The sequence below is a fragment of the Semicossyphus pulcher genome, unplaced genomic scaffold (genome assembly GCF_022749685.1).
Source record: "Semicossyphus pulcher isolate SPU_LCO1_2020_fin unplaced genomic scaffold, fSemPul1.0.p SCAF_4, whole genome shotgun sequence".
NCBI lineage: Eukaryota > Metazoa > Chordata > Actinopteri > Labriformes > Labridae > Semicossyphus > Semicossyphus pulcher.
Genome location: NW_027211715.1, coordinates 21,765,991 through 21,781,272, shown reverse-complemented (window position 1 = coordinate 21,781,272; position 15,282 = coordinate 21,765,991). Strand labels below are relative to the sequence as shown.

At 40.0% G+C, this 15,282-nt stretch overlaps 5 protein-coding genes across 5 annotated transcripts; all 5 read left to right on the top strand.

The window, feature by feature from the left end:
• The first annotated feature begins 854 nt into the window (after positions 1-854).
• Positions 855-2,166, top strand: LOC138607583 (receptor-transporting protein 2-like). The gene is made up of 2 exons (XM_069680216.1): positions 855-1,029; positions 1,594-2,166. Exons 1-2 carry the CDS (start codon positions 881-883, stop codon positions 1,919-1,921), a joined length of 477 nt encoding a protein of 158 aa, XP_069536317.1. The 5' UTR covers positions 855-880; the 3' UTR covers positions 1,922-2,166.
• Positions 2,167-2,395: 229 nt separating this feature from the next.
• LOC138607470 (receptor-transporting protein 3-like) lies at positions 2,396-4,371 on the top strand. Its single transcript, XM_069680086.1, has 3 exons — positions 2,396-2,454; positions 2,556-2,776; positions 3,799-4,371. The coding sequence occupies exons 1-3, from the start codon at positions 2,431-2,433 to the stop codon at positions 4,124-4,126; spliced, it is 573 nt and encodes a 190-aa protein (XP_069536187.1). The 5' UTR covers positions 2,396-2,430; the 3' UTR covers positions 4,127-4,371.
• A 229-nt stretch (positions 4,372-4,600) lies between these two features.
• Positions 4,601-6,572, top strand: LOC138607491 (receptor-transporting protein 3-like). Its single transcript, XM_069680112.1, has 3 exons — positions 4,601-4,659; positions 4,761-4,981; positions 6,004-6,572. Exons 1-3 carry the CDS (start codon positions 4,636-4,638, stop codon positions 6,329-6,331), a joined length of 573 nt encoding a protein of 190 aa, XP_069536213.1. The 5' UTR covers positions 4,601-4,635; the 3' UTR covers positions 6,332-6,572.
• Positions 6,573-6,805: 233 nt separating this feature from the next.
• Positions 6,806-9,164, top strand: LOC138607376 (receptor-transporting protein 3-like). The gene is made up of 3 exons (XM_069679965.1): positions 6,806-6,864; positions 6,966-7,186; positions 8,209-9,164. The coding sequence occupies exons 1-3, from the start codon at positions 6,841-6,843 to the stop codon at positions 8,564-8,566; spliced, it is 603 nt and encodes a 200-aa protein (XP_069536066.1). The 5' UTR covers positions 6,806-6,840; the 3' UTR covers positions 8,567-9,164.
• A 2,818-nt stretch (positions 9,165-11,982) lies between these two features.
• LOC138607850 (receptor-transporting protein 3-like) lies at positions 11,983-14,005 on the top strand. Its single transcript, XM_069680507.1, has 2 exons — positions 11,983-12,182; positions 13,423-14,005. Exons 1-2 carry the CDS (start codon positions 12,040-12,042, stop codon positions 13,760-13,762), a joined length of 483 nt encoding a protein of 160 aa, XP_069536608.1. The 5' UTR covers positions 11,983-12,039; the 3' UTR covers positions 13,763-14,005.
• Positions 14,006-15,282: the final 1,277 nt, after the last annotated feature.

The window sequence follows — 15,282 nt, the reverse complement described above, 5'->3', positions numbered from 1 at the left end:
TAATGAGTTTATTATTTATTGTGAAGCCCCATGCACTCTTCACTGATAACTGAATGTGACTCAGGTTAATGTGCAAACAGCGAGGGGGGCATGAATTTAGCATCATAAAAAAAAATGGATACGTTGCACGATTTAGCCTGATAAAGTCTGACTTAAGTGCACAGGAGAAGGAGCAAAGACTCTTTGTTTATTTCCTGTATGGAAGTCAGAAGATGAATTACGGTGGGGTAAGACAACGCCACCTTTAGAAAAGTTTTACTCCACAAGTGGACTAAAAATATATGAAAAATATTAGTATTTGTTTTCATTTCTAGGAAGAGAAGAAGAGTGTTATGCAGCATGAAACCAGCAGGTGGCAGTGTTGCACGAATGGAGCTGGAAAACATTTCAGTTTCGTTTCTGTTGCAGGCCTCTTGCAAATGAAGTTTTTTTGAAACAGAAAAGGGGAGCAATTTTTTTCCTGATGATCGACATTTATCATATTTTTGCGCATTTAAAATATAATAAAATTACATCATCAGTCAATCCTAATCATGAAGCATCCTTGGCACAAAAACCGCCAGGCAGCTGTTGCATTTCAAACACACAGACATGCCCTTTCCTTATTACAGCCTATGAGGCCAAAGACAGTTAAGTGACTAATGTTTTTATATGCATTTACAACTTCATTTACAACTTCTCATCCCTATTCCATTGGTAGATAAGGTAAGGGTTAAGCACACATTTAAGCGAAACTTAAGATAACCACGTTCACAATTGGATGTTTTAGTTTCATGTCCCGGGATGATGAGTCACTCAGACAGGTGTTTTATAAACCGCCCAGATCAGCTGTGAGGGTGTTGTTTCCTCCTCAGTCACCAGCATCACCAACAAGGACAAGATGGCAGAAGCCGAGTGGACAAGTATCTTCCAGATTAAAGCAAACGGCCACAAAGAGGGAGATTCCTGGCGTCTGGAGTTTGACGATAGTCTTGTGCCTAACAACCCAACGCCAGGGTGGGCGCAGTACATCAGGAACACAGGTGCAAGGTCAGTATGCTGGACTTTATCACTGTATTTGGTGTGAACAGTATTGTATGTAAAAGGTGGGTTATTTTAGAGTTAGACATGTAAGAAAAGTAATAATGTAATTGGTAGACTTTAAGTTGATCAGTCCAAAGGACACTTGAATGGTAGAGAAACAGTTGTGGTGTTAGTACATAAGAAGCAGAGATGGGTGGATGATACAGGCTCTCTGGAAAAACCTGTTACCTTACTGAAGTAAAAATAACATGCACTCTTATGAGACCAATCAGATCTAAAAAAGTTGCTGTTAGACATAGCAAATGGGAATACTGACAAAAGAAAACAGTGCGAACTTGTTGTACTTCGGCCTCAGTCTTCAAAGGCAGATTTAAGCGTTGAAAACCAGCAGATGTCCCAGTGCTGCTAAGTTTGAAACCGTGAAGCTTCATAGGGCTTTGTCCACCAAATTCCTGTGAGCAGAAAGGAGGTGGAGCCGAAAGTCCTTCCTCCAGTGTGACTTTGTTGGTTGCAATTTTGCTTAAGGGCTTTTCAGACTCTTTATAACTTGGCTCTTCCATCATTTTCTAGATTCAGATGCTCCAAGTGTCAAAGAACCTGGCCTTCCAACAAGGTGATGGTGGTCTTCCACATGCAGCTAACAGACGGGCAGGGCGTCGTCAAGGTGAGACGCTTCCGTCAGAACTGCAAGAGGTGCGACAAAGCTCCGATGGAGAAGCCCAGCATTGAGTCGGAGAACATCGACATCCTCATGGAGAATCTGGTGGAGAAGATCAGAGAAAAATGCTACCATGAGGACCTGGGCAGAGGGTACAAACCGTTTACTAGATTGGAAGTCAACAATCCCCACGAGCCTTCTCATTGTGAGGCCTGTCAGCAAGGCATCTGTACACAGTAGATGAAACCGTCTCGCTTTTAATTTTGAATTTTGTTCATTTAATCATCTGTGTAAGTACTTATCTTACAAAGAGAATACACAGAATATTGATCTCAGGCTGTCTATTATTTCCTCTTCACTTTTTTTTTGTTGTAACAGGAAATCATGTTTGTTGCCTATAAGCTCATACTATCAAAGCCTCAATTGTAAAAGACTTTTTCTTCCATCATTCTGTTTCCAACGCCTTTGTAGTGGCATCTATTTCAATAAAAATATCTTTAAAATATTAGTATTTGTTTTCATTTCTAGGAAGAGAAGAAGAGTGTTATGCAGCATGAAACCAGCAGGTGGCAGTGTTGCACGAATGGAGCTGGAAAACATTTCAGTTTCGTTTCTGTTGCAGGCGTCTTGCAAATGAAGTTTTTATGAAACAGAAAAAGAAGGCAATTTTCTTTTTCAGTAGATCCACATTTATTATATTTTTGTGCATTTGAAATATAATAAAATGACATCATCAGTCAATCATAATCATGAAGCATCCTTTGGTAGATAAGGTAAGGGTTCAGGTCTGGAAACGAAACTTAAGATAACCATGTTTTTACTAAGTTTCATTTCTCAGGATGCTGAGTCACTAACACAAGCTGTTTATAAACAGCCCAGATCAGCTGTCAGGGTCTTATTTCCTCTTCAGTCACCAGCATCACTGACACTGACCAACACGGACAGGATGGCAGAAGCCGAGTGGACAAGTATCTTCCAGATTCAAGCAAATAGTCTTAAAGAAGAAGATTCCTGGTGTCTGGAGTTTGACAATAGTCTTGTGCCTAACAGCCCAAAAAGAGGGTGGGAGGAGTACATCAGGAAAACTGCTGCACAGTAAGTATGCTTCACTTTATCACTGTATTTGGTGTGAACAGTATTGCTCAGTTCATATGTGTACTAAAATATATTGTGGTGACTAAATGAAGACCTTGTCCAGTCTTTTAAAAGGTGGGTTATTTTAGAGTTAGACACGTAAGTGAAGTAATAATATAATTGGTAGACTTTAACATAAGTTTATAGGTGCATGAATGGCAGATAAATAATTGTGGTTTTATTACATAAGAAGCAGGGATGGGTGGATGATACATACTGTATGGACAACCCTGTTACCTCACTTAAGTAACTAATAACATGCACACATATGAGACCAGAACAATGCAAATCAGCCGTGCGGCAACTTAGTATTCCCATTTGCTGTGTCGTAAAGCAACTTCTAACAAATATTATAAACCAGTGAGGACGAGTTGTTGTACTTCAGCCTCAGTCTTCAAAGGCTGCTATTACCTTCAAAAACCAGCAGATGTCCCAGTGCTGCTAAGTCTAAAGCCCTGAAGCTTCATAGGGCTTTGTCCACCAAACTCGAGTGAGCAGAAAGGAGGTGGAGCCTAAAGTTCCAGTGTGACTTTGTTGGCTGCGGTTTTGCTCAAAGCTGCTGTGAGGAGTTTTTTACTGGTTGTGAAACAGACTGAAATTAACTCTGAGTACTCTATATGACCTACAAAGCAAACCAGACCATCAGCGACAGGATTGATTAGTTCTACAAGTTATTTTCTAAGGCCTTAAACTGCTGGCAGAGGGTAGGTGTCAGACAAAGCGAATAACTGCGCGCTGCCTTTATTCACATTTTCCAGGGCAAAAATTTAAAGTGAGTGATACATATGACTGTTAAAGAAAGCAGGGTAAGATTTGCTGTTAAGAACCACCACTTAAGTATGTACAGGACAAAATCAGCAAAGAGATAAGAGGTACAGCTTTGTCCACAGGAGGCGCCGAAATCAACACAACTGAAAGTTACTCACAGGAGCTTTAAGGGCTTTTCAGACTCTTTATAACTTGGCTCTTCCATCATTTTCTAGATTCAGATGCTCCAAGTGTCAAAGAACCTGGCCTTCCAACAAGGTGATGGTGGTCTTCCACATGCAGCTAACAGACGGGCAGGGCGTCGTCAAGGTGAGACGCTTCCGTCAGAACTGCAAGAGGTGCGACAAAGCTCCGATGGAGAAGCCCAGCATTGAGTCGGAGAACATCGACATCCTCATGGAGAATCTGGTGGAGAAGATCAGAGAAAAATGCTACCATGAGGACCTGGGCAGAGGGTACAAACCGTTTACTAGATTGGAAGTCAACAATCCCCACGAGCCTTCTCATTGTGAGGCCTGTCAGCAAGGCATCTGTACACAGTAGATGAAACCGTCTCGCTTTTAATTTTGAATTTTGTTCATTTAATCATCTGTGTAAGTACTTATCTTACAAAGAGAATACACAGAATATTGATCTCAGGCTGTCTATTATTTCCTCTTCACTTTTTTTTTGTTGTAACAGGAAATCATGTTTGTTGCCTATAAGCTCATACTATCAAAGCCTCAATTGTAAAAGACTTTTTCTTCCATCATTCTGTTTCCAACGCCTTTGTAGTGGCATCTATTTCAATAAAAATATCTTTAAAATATTAGTATTTGTTTTCATTTCTAGGAAGAGAAGAAGAGTGTTATGCAGCATGAAACCAGCAGGTGGCAGTGTTGCACGAATGGAGCTGGAAAACATTTCAGTTTCGTTTCTGTTGCAGGCGTCTTGCAAATGAAGTTTTTATGAAACAGAAAAAGAAGGCAATTTTCTTTTTCAGTAGATCCACATTTATTATATTTTTGTGCATTTGAAATATAATAAAATGACATCATCAGTCAATCATAATCATGAAGCATCCTTTGGTAGATAAGGTAAGGGTTCAGGTCTGGAAACGAAACTTAAGATAACCATGTTTTTACTAAGTTTCATTTCTCAGGATGCTGAGTCACTAACACAAGCTGTTTATAAACAGCCCAGATCAGCTGTCAGGGTCTTATTTCCTCTTCAGTCACCAGCATCACTGACACTGACCAACACGGACAGGATGGCAGAAGCCGAGTGGACAAGTATCTTCCAGATTCAAGCAAATAGTCTTAAAGAAGAAGATTCCTGGTGTCTGGAGTTTGACAATAGTCTTGTGCCTAACAGCCCAAAAAGAGGGTGGGAGGAGTACATCAGGAAAACTGCTGCACAGTAAGTATGCTTCACTTTATCACTGTATTTGGTGTGAACAGTATTGCTCAGTTCATATGTGTACTAAAATATATTGTGGTGACTAAATGAAGACCTTGTCCAGTCTTTTAAAAGGTGGGTTATTTTAGAGTTAGACACGTAAGTGAAGTAATAATATAATTGGTAGACTTTAACATAAGTTTATAGGTGCATGAATGGCAGATAAATAATTGTGGTTTTATTACATAAGAAGCAGGGATGGGTGGATGATACATACTGTATGGACAACCCTGTTACCTCACTTAAGTAACTAATAACATGCACACATATGAGACCAGAACAATGCAAATCAGCCGTGCGGCAACTTAGTATTCCCATTTGCTGTGTCGTAAAGCAACTTCTAACAAATATTATAAACCAGTGAGGACGAGTTGTTGTACTTCAGCCTCAGTCTTCAAAGGCTGCTATTACCTTCAAAAACCAGCAGATGTCCCAGTGCTGCTAAGTCTAAAGCCCTGAAGCTTCATAGGGCTTTGTCCACCAAACTCGAGTGAGCAGAAAGGAGGTGGAGCCTAAAGTTCCAGTGTGACTTTGTTGGCTGCGGTTTTGCTCAAAGCTGCTGTGAGGAGTTTTTTACTGGTTGTGAAACAGACTGAAATTAACTCTGAGTACTCTATATGACCTACAAAGCAAACCAGACCATCAGCGACAGGATTGATTAGTTCTACAAGTTATTTTCTAAGGCCTTAAACTGCTGGCAGAGGGTAGGTGTCAGACAAAGCGAATAACTGCGCGCTGCCTTTATTCACATTTTCCAGGGCAAAAATTTAAAGTGAGTGATACATATGACTGTTAAAGAAAGCAGGGTAAGATTTGCTGTTAAGAACCACCACTTAAGTATGTACAGGACAAAATCAGCAAAGAGATAAGAGGTACAGCTTTGTCCACAGGAGGCGCCGAAATCAACACAACTGAAAGTTACTCACAGGAGCTTTAAGGGCTTTTCAGACTCTTTATAACTTGGCTCTTCCATCATTTTCTAGATTCAGATGCTCCAAGTGTCAAAGAACCTGGCCTTCCAACAAGGTGATAGTGGTCTTCCACATGCAGCTAACAGACGGGCAGGGCGTCGTCAAGGTGAGACGCTTCCGTCAGAACTGCAAGAGGTGCGACAAAGCTCCGATGGAGAAGCCCAGCATTGAGTCGGAGAACATCGACATCCTCATGGAGAATCTGGTGGAGAAGATCAGAGAAAAATGCTACCATGAGGACCTGGGCAGAGGGTACAAACCGTTTACTAGATTGGAAGTCAACAATCCCCACGAGCCTTCTCATTGTGAGGCCTGTCAGCAAGGCATCTGTACACAGTAGATGAAACCGTCTCGCTTTTAATTTTGAATTTTGTTCATTTAATCATCTGTGTAAGTACTTATCTTACAAAGAGAATACACAGAATATTGATCTCAGGCTGTCTATTATTTCCTCTTCACTTTTTTTTTGTTGTAACAGGAAATCATGTTTGTTGCCTATAAGCTCATACTATCAAAGCCTCAATTGTAAAAGACTTTTTCTTCCATCATTCTGTTTCCAACGCCTTTGTAGTGGCATCTATTTCAATAAAAATATCTTTAAAATATTAGTATTTGTTTTCATTTCTAGGAAGAGAAGAAGAGTGTTATGCAGCATGAAACCAGCAGGTGGCAGTGTTGCACGAATGGAGCTGGAAAACATTTCAGTTTCGTTTCTGTTGCAGGCGTCTTGCAAATGAAGTTTTTATGAAACAGAAAAAGAAGGCAATTTTCTTTTTCAGTAGATCCACATTTATTATATTTTTGTGCATTTGAAATATAATAAAATGACATCATCAGTCAATCATAATCATGAAGCATCCTTTGGTAGATAAGGTAAGGGTTCAGGTCTGGAAACGAAACTTAAGATAACCATGTTTTTACTAAGTTTCATTTCTCAGGATGCTGAGTCACTAACACAAGCTGTTTATAAACAGCCCAGATCAGCTGTCAGGGTCTTATTTCCTCTTCAGTCACCAGCATCACTGACACTGACCAACACGGACAGGATGGCAGAAGCCGAGTGGACAAGTATCTTCCAGATTCAAGCAAATAGTCTTAAAGAAGAAGATTCCTGGTGTCTGGAGTTTGACAATAGTCTTGTGCCTAACAGCCCAAAAAGAGGGTGGGAGGAGTACATCAGGAAAACTGCTGCACAGTAAGTATGCTTCACTTTATCACTGTATTTGGTGTGAACAGTATTGCTCAGTTCATATGTGTACTAAAATATATTGTGGTGACTAAATGAAGACCTTGTCCAGTCTTTTAAAAGGTGGGTTATTTTAGAGTTAGACACGTAAGTGAAGTAATAATATAATTGGTAGACTTTAACATAAGTTTATAGGTGCATGAATGGCAGATAAATAATTGTGGTTTTATTACATAAGAAGCAGGGATGGGTGGATGATACATACTGTATGGACAACCCTGTTACCTCACTTAAGTAACTAATAACATGCACACATATGAGACCAGAACAATGCAAATCAGCCGTGCGGCAACTTAGTATTCCCATTTGCTGTGTCGTAAAGCAACTTCTAACAAATATTATAAACCAGTGAGGACGAGTTGTTGTACTTCAGCCTCAGTCTTCAAAGGCTGCTATTACCTTCAAAAACCAGCAGATGTCCCAGTGCTGCTAAGTCTAAAGCCCTGAAGCTTCATAGGGCTTTGTCCACCAAACTCGAGTGAGCAGAAAGGAGGTGGAGCCTAAAGTTCCAGTGCGACTTTGTTGGCTGCGGTTTTGCTCAAAGCTGCTGTGAGGAGTTTTTTGCTGGTTGTGAAACAGACTGAAATTAACTCTGAGTACTCTATATGACCTACAAAGCAAACCAGACCATCAGCGACAGGATTGATTAGTTCTACAAGTTATTTTCTAAGGCCTTAAACTGCTGGCAGAGGGTAGGTGTCAGACAAAGCGAATAACTGCGCGCTGCCTTTATTCACATTTTCCAGGGCAAAAATTTAAAGTGAGTGATACATATGACTGTTAAAGAAAGCAGGGTAAGATTTGCTGTTAAGAACCACCACTTAAGTATGTACAGGACAAAATCAGCAAAGAGATAAGAGGTACAGCTTTGTCCACAGGAGGCGCCGAAATCAACACAACTGAAAGTTACTCACAGGAGCTTTAAGGACTTTTCAGACTCTTTATAACTTGGCTCTTCTGTCATTTTCTAGATTCAGATGCTCCAAGTGTAAAAGACGCTGGCCTTCCAACCACGTGATGGTGGTCTTCCACATGAAGCTAACAGACGGACAGGGCGTCGTCAAGGTGAGGCGCTTCCGTCAGGACTGCAAGAAGTGCAACGAAGCTCCGATGGAGGAGCCCAGCATTGATGCGGAACACATCGACGTCCTCATGGAGAATCTGGTGAAGAAGATCAGAATAAAATGCTACCATGAGAAACTGGACAGAGGGGACCGACACTTTACAAAATATGACAGCAGAAGTCAACACGAGCCTACTCATTGTGAGGGCTGTAAGCATGGCATCTGTTCACTTGATTTGAAACTGAAGCTTTTAAGTCTGAGCTAGTTAACATAAAAATATTTCAAGCTCCTGTGAGGAACTTTTGGTTTCTGTTGATTTTGGCCCCCCCTGTGGACAAAACTTCTTATCTGTGCTGATGGTGGTTCTTAATAACAAATCTTACTTATATCACTCAATTTAAACTTTTGCCCTGGAAAAAAAAACAAAGGCAGCATGCAGTTTATTGCTTCGTCTGACACCTACCCCCCACCAGTGGTTTCAGGCATCAAAAATAGCTGTAAGAAATAACAGGTTTGCTTTTTTAGGTTATATAGAGTCATCAGAACTAATTTCTGTCTGTTTCATAGCCAGCGAAAAACTCCTCACAGGAGCTTTAAAAATTCATAAAAACATATCTTATGTTAATAGTTTAAAGATAAATTTAAAAAAGTGTTACTTTGTTCTATTTCTGTTTAAGAAGAAATTAAATGGTGTTTCATACCATGGGCTCATGTTAGGAAAGCCTCAATTGTAAAATACTTTTCTTATGTCATTGCGTTCCCGTTCTATTTTACACTGTATCAAGTTTATCAGATGCATGTAACGTTTTTAGTTTCCCTAGTGCGGTTTGTTTTCATGTTCATTTGTTGAACAAGCTTCAAATAAAGCTCAAATATTGAACTAGTGTGTGTTGTATGAATTTGTTATTATTCAGTGTCAATAAGTGGATATAAATGACTGCATTTTGAAATATAAAGCAAAAGAGTCACTGGACTGTAAACAGTAGAGGACTTATATATTTTGAGAGGTGCTGGTGAGAATTTCAAAATAAATACATGCAGTGTTATCAGTCCTTCATAGTTACAGTTCTGATGTAGGATACCGAACAACACAAAGACAGACAGGTGATTTGGTGTGACAACAAAGGACAGACTAGTGAGTGCTAGTTACATTTCATAATGAACAAATTTAGGCTGATGTTGGAAGTTTGGGAACTTCCTATTGACGTGAGCATAGACTCCTAATAGATAAACAATGAGGCACTTTTGTGAGAGGGAAAAGGGGAGGATACCTGCATCTGTGAGACGGACGGAGTAAACGATTGTCTCAGCACCTATCAAGGCCACAGAGCTGAGAGGCCTCACGAAGAGGGCATACAACCCGCATAAACATCTGTAACGAACTTTGGGTTCACTGATGGACAACTACTTCATCATGGACTTTTTTTCAACTTGGGACAATTTACACATGCACACACACCTCTGTGACGTAAGGGAGACAGCCCAGTGTAACACCTGCACCCTCTGCTCAGAGATATGAATATCACAGCTCTAACACCAGTCTTCATTTTCTCCTTTCTATCTCTTTAGCTTATAAGTGGAAGACTTGGGAAAACTACTCGGGAATCACTGACAAATACTGTAAAACGAAGTAAGGCAAGGCTTTACCTTCACCGGAAATTATTTTAGAAATCATATAGGCATACTTGAGCGCTCACTAAATTCTCTGAATAAAGAAAATTAACTGAGAAATAGAAAATCTCTCTTCATTTCTCTGTGTGGTGAATAAACTATGAAATAACGACTGTTTCCCAAAGAAGGGCCACAGTCTCTCCCTGGTGAGTATACGACCCTCCCAGCATTCTCCCCTTGACAACTGAGGTTGTTTATAAGTGACAGTAAGGCTGCACAAGAGAAAGGGGCAGGACCCGAGATGTCTGGTTACAATAACTATAACACTTCAGGCCCGGGTGGGTAGCGCCCCCGGTGATCTCCTGACAGCTGAAATCCTCTACATCACATCTGTTTTGTGTGCGATATATTAGTAATCATACAACAGTTTGTCCCGATCAAGTAATCTGATTGGATAAGAGGCATTCTATGAGTGTTGATAGAGAGAACATCACTGGGACTTATCACTGAGTGTATCACTCCGCCTCAGCCAGGTGTTCTGAATACCGTTAATTAACATTACAGCAGACTGTGTATGTCTACATCGATCAAGCTGGTACCTCTGAATCACACAGCAGACTCTTATTTCACAGTTTGATGATACATTAAAACCTACACATAAATGTACATGAGAGAAAACAGCTGATCTGTGGTAACCTGTATACACAGAGTGCAGGTGAATGTTTTGGTTGCTTGGCAACAAATGTTAAGTTGTGGAGCTAGTTGAGTTGGTGGAGCAAAAAGTAATCTGTTGTTACTTTTTACTACTATTTGCCGCTTGTATAACAGTTATATAAAGGTAATACCACACTCGAGATCGTGATGTTGTACTGAATATCATCACGGCTAATGTATTTGATATTTTCTGTACTTAAGTATCAAAAGTATTTTCCTCATAATTTTTGTTCTTAAGTATTAAAAATAAAAATACAAGTACATGATGTTAATAAAAAAGTGATCAGAATTTTGAGAATTATAAACTTTACTATAAAACTTTCAAAAATTGATTAAATTGAAGAATAACAATGTCTTCACAACTTAAGACCCCAGTTGTTTTAGGATAATAAAGTATTTTGATGTTATTTTATGCACTCTGGGCACCTTATTTACATTCAAAACACATGTCCTAATCATGTAAAATAATTTGAGATGTGTAGTTACCTTACATTTGATGCATACCTGCTATCGTTAAACATTTATTGAATAGAGTTGGAGAATAAATTAAATGCATGTTACCGTTTATTGTAATATTACAAAGGGTTTTCATACACATTTTCAGATACAGTTAATGAGGTGTCTGCTGTTTACCTCTCGTCATCTGCTTCTCTCTCTCTGCATTATCTGCTGGTGTTTCTCTCTCCTCTCTATTTATCATCTGCGTCTGTCTGTCGTATTTTCAGTTAATATTTCAGGAAATTAAAGTAGAAATAAAAGTATATTCAAATATAATAATTATGAAATAATAATATAATATACCGTAAAGTATTAAAGTATAAAATTGAAAGTATAATTCAGTAAATTCACAATCATTACACCAACAAATGTCTCCCAATTGACGAGTCACGAGTAACGAAGAGTTTTCGGGGGAATTGTAGGCCTATAGGAGTAAAAGTACAAATTTTATTTAGGAAATGTAATGGAGTAAAAGTAGAAGTTGTCAGAAATTTAAAAACTCAAGTTAAGTACAGATAATCCCAGACCCTACTGTAACGAAGTTACACCACTGGCCGTGACGATATTCAGTAAAACATCACTCCCTTATGTGACATTGCGAAGAGTGAACTTTCAGTTCACAGAAACAAAAACAAAATTAGCCCAAGAGAAACAAACTCGTCCCAATAGTATGTGTCTGCAGAGCCGGAGGCTGCATGCTACACGTCTTTCACATTACATCACTTGTAAAATGAAACTTAAGGAAACCAGGATTCAGTTTTTTAAGTTTCATTTTCCCCAAACTCTCTGATGGAAGCTATAAACTGAAGTCTCTCCGTCAGAATGAGTCATTCTACGAGTTGTTTGTGTTGTGCACAGATCAGCTGTCAAGAGTTCGTCGCTTCTTAAGCTGTAAGCGCCACTGACACTGACAGGATGGCAGAATCACAGTGGGCAAGCGTCTTTGTGGATAAAGCAAGGGATCTTAAGGACAATTGGCGTCTGGAGTTTGATGAGAGTATCGTCCCTAAGTATCCCAACAAGGGCTGGAAGATGACCGTCAGGAACACCTGTGCAAGGTTTGCAAGGCGTTACTGTTTACTTTACTCTATGCTGTTTTGTTTACTGTCAGGTTTAAATTACAGCATGGGAGATGCATAAGGTTTATTAAGGTATGTATGTATGTATGTGTATGTATGTACTTGTACTACGTATGTTATGCGGACTAAAGTCTGATAATTTGTGAAGACTCTAATTCTGATTTAGGGAATAAAAAACTGCGGTCAAGCAGACCAGCAGCTCTTCAGAGCGGTTTCATTACGATTTCCGTAAACGTTAGATCATTTGCGCACTGGAAAAAAGGGTGCGGCTGAATTGACCAAGGAAACGCAAACCACGACTGGCTTGACCGCAGTAATAAAAAGTGGCCCCCACAAGGTAAAGCATTACATGTGAGGATAAACGGTCGTTTTATTTAGGTTAGGGTTAATAAGAAAACGTCGATGACAAAGACAAAATGGTCTGAGTTAGGAGCTGGAGCACAATAAAGTTAAGTGAGTGCAGAAGCGGATCTTGTCACTCATCTCTCACTCTGCGCAAGAGGAGCGATGCGTTCAGGTCCAGTTAGGAAAAACTGAAACTCGTCTTTTAATAGAGGGGAGGGTACGAGGTAGGCATTTGTAGTACCTTCTCAAAAATTGTTGATTCGTGTTTTGAAGTAGTACGTTCTGTTGTTTAATTAGCTCATCCTACTTGTTTAAAGTAAATATTTTGTAAAAATACTGATTCTCCAGTTCAGGGAAAGGGATGCTATGATATACAGTGATTGGGGAGGTGGAGGGTCGCGCATAACGACGGCATGAATGAACTGGAGGCAGAGAATAGCCACATTTAAAAAGACAGCTGTAATATAACTAGATATGAATACGGCTAACAAACAGGATGTGTTGCAGTACTATTGGACAATGAGAGCAGGTGATGAGGACAGCCGATGAGTGCGGGAAATGAGAGTGAGCAATGCGTGAGGGGAGTGAGCAGAATGGTATGAGATATGAACATAGAAACAGCACGCACAATTATTCTTCTTGAATCCTGACTGAATTTGGCTCTTTCTCCTCCCATCTATGTTTTCTACTGTCGTCCATCTATCATCATAATATGATTTTTTTTTTAAATCAATTTAAACCCAAAATATGCACTGTTTTTGTAGAGCAGTACTGGTTTCAAACAGTGTGTCTACGCCTACATTTCTATCTGTTGTCATTTTGCTAAGGAACTAGCCCATTCTTTCTTTAACTTCGGCCCTCTGTCAATTTTAAGGTTCAAATGCAGCAGCTGTGGAAGGGTCTGGGCCTCCAACAAGGCGATGGTGGTCTTCCACTTGCGCCTTTCGTACGGGCAGGGCACCGTCAAGGCGAAGCCCCTCCGCCAGAAATGCAAGACGTGCGATGACAGTCCGATGGAGGAGCCCACCGTCAACTCCGGGAACGTCCCTATCCTCCTGGAGAATCTGGTGGAGCAGATAAGAATAAAATGCTACCACGAAGACGTTGGCAAGAAAACCAGGCATTTCAGAAGCTTTGATGCCAAGAGTCCCCACGAGCCTGCTCACTGTGAGGCCTGTAAGCAAGGCATCTGTCCACGGAACAAAAGATGGTGAAGAAGAAACAAGAAACAGCCTTAACAGAATTCACCATTTGGTTTGGTGTTTGAAGAGTTTAAGTGATGTTTTATGACTGCGCTCCTTTTAGCAAAATGAAGCTTCCACTGCACTTTTTCTCCAGTCTGTTACACTGCATTGCTTCTTCTATGTATGTATAACATCTAAGGGTACATAATCATGATTGTAGCATTGAGTTTGCTTTAACATGTTAGTGTTAGCTCAAAAGCATTAAAAAAAAAGCCTACCGAAAATGTGAATAAAGCTTTTACAAGCAAATAAACTAAGTATTTGTGATTCTTGCTCTGATTTACTCGTAATTTAATAAATAAATATGACACTTAATGAGAGGATCCATTCCTATTATCTAAATTTCTGTCATGATGATCTGTCAATAGAAAGAAACAAATTTCAAACGTGAAGCTAAAATTTTACAACATTGAGATGTGCAAACAATAGGTTTCTTCATATGTACGTCAGCAGGGGTAAAGAGTCTAACAGGAAGTGATGTAATAACTAGAAGGAGGTTGTGACAAATACAGCAATTGCACCATCAGCATAAGCTTTAATGTCTGAATAATAGAAGGTTCAAAGTTCCTGTGTGTCATAGCAGGACCAACACTACAATGAAAGCTTGGAAGGATCTACTCAATGTCACGGGAAAGGTTGGTTTGCAGGAGGGTCGAGGATTAGAAGCATTGTATAATGAGCGAATTCGTGCGACCTGGCATGTTTTGAAGGACAACAATATAAAATGAAAAACTGTTGGCTGGCGGGAGGTTTGGGGTGACACCAGAGGACACGTTCTTCACAGGCCAGCCACTGTTTATTTGCATACTACCAGCGTGTGTGACTCTGTTGCCGCTGTGGTCAAGTCTTCGCCAACTGCAAGTCACACACCGCGGTGAAAAACACAACCTGTGGTTTCTCTTTGTTTTGTATGAAACCACTTAAAAGGAACAGTACCTGCCTTGCAGAGTTTTACATTTCCCACATCATTTGCTGGGGGTTTGTCAGCATCACGCCTGGTTTACAGGGGCACTATGTATATCTCTGCCACTGAGGATGAATTTAGTCTTGCAAGACTTAGTTTGCCAGGTAAGCTCAGCACTCTCTTCAGGTGACTGTTATTCATACAGCTGACTAAAAGCAACTGTCTTCAGAGCAAGACTGCAGAACTGCTTTCCTCACGACATCATGGCATCTAGGGACACACTGCAGGTAAAGCATCTACTCCAGGTGTACATTTTATATGTAATGAAGTGTTATTGCCAAAGCTAGATACAGAATCAGGTGTTATGAATCCTCTTCGTAACTGATGATGTTTCTCAATCAGTAAATCCATAAGCCTAATTGTTGTTAATGTTTTAGTAACTTGAAATATTTCTTTCATTCTAGCGTGTCCCTCTGTCGGTCGGGCCCTCTCTGGTTGCGATTGTCATTCTCGTACCAGGTAAGATTCTTGGAAACACAATGTCGAGTATCAGGCTAATACATCCTGTCCCTTTAAAAAAAAAAAA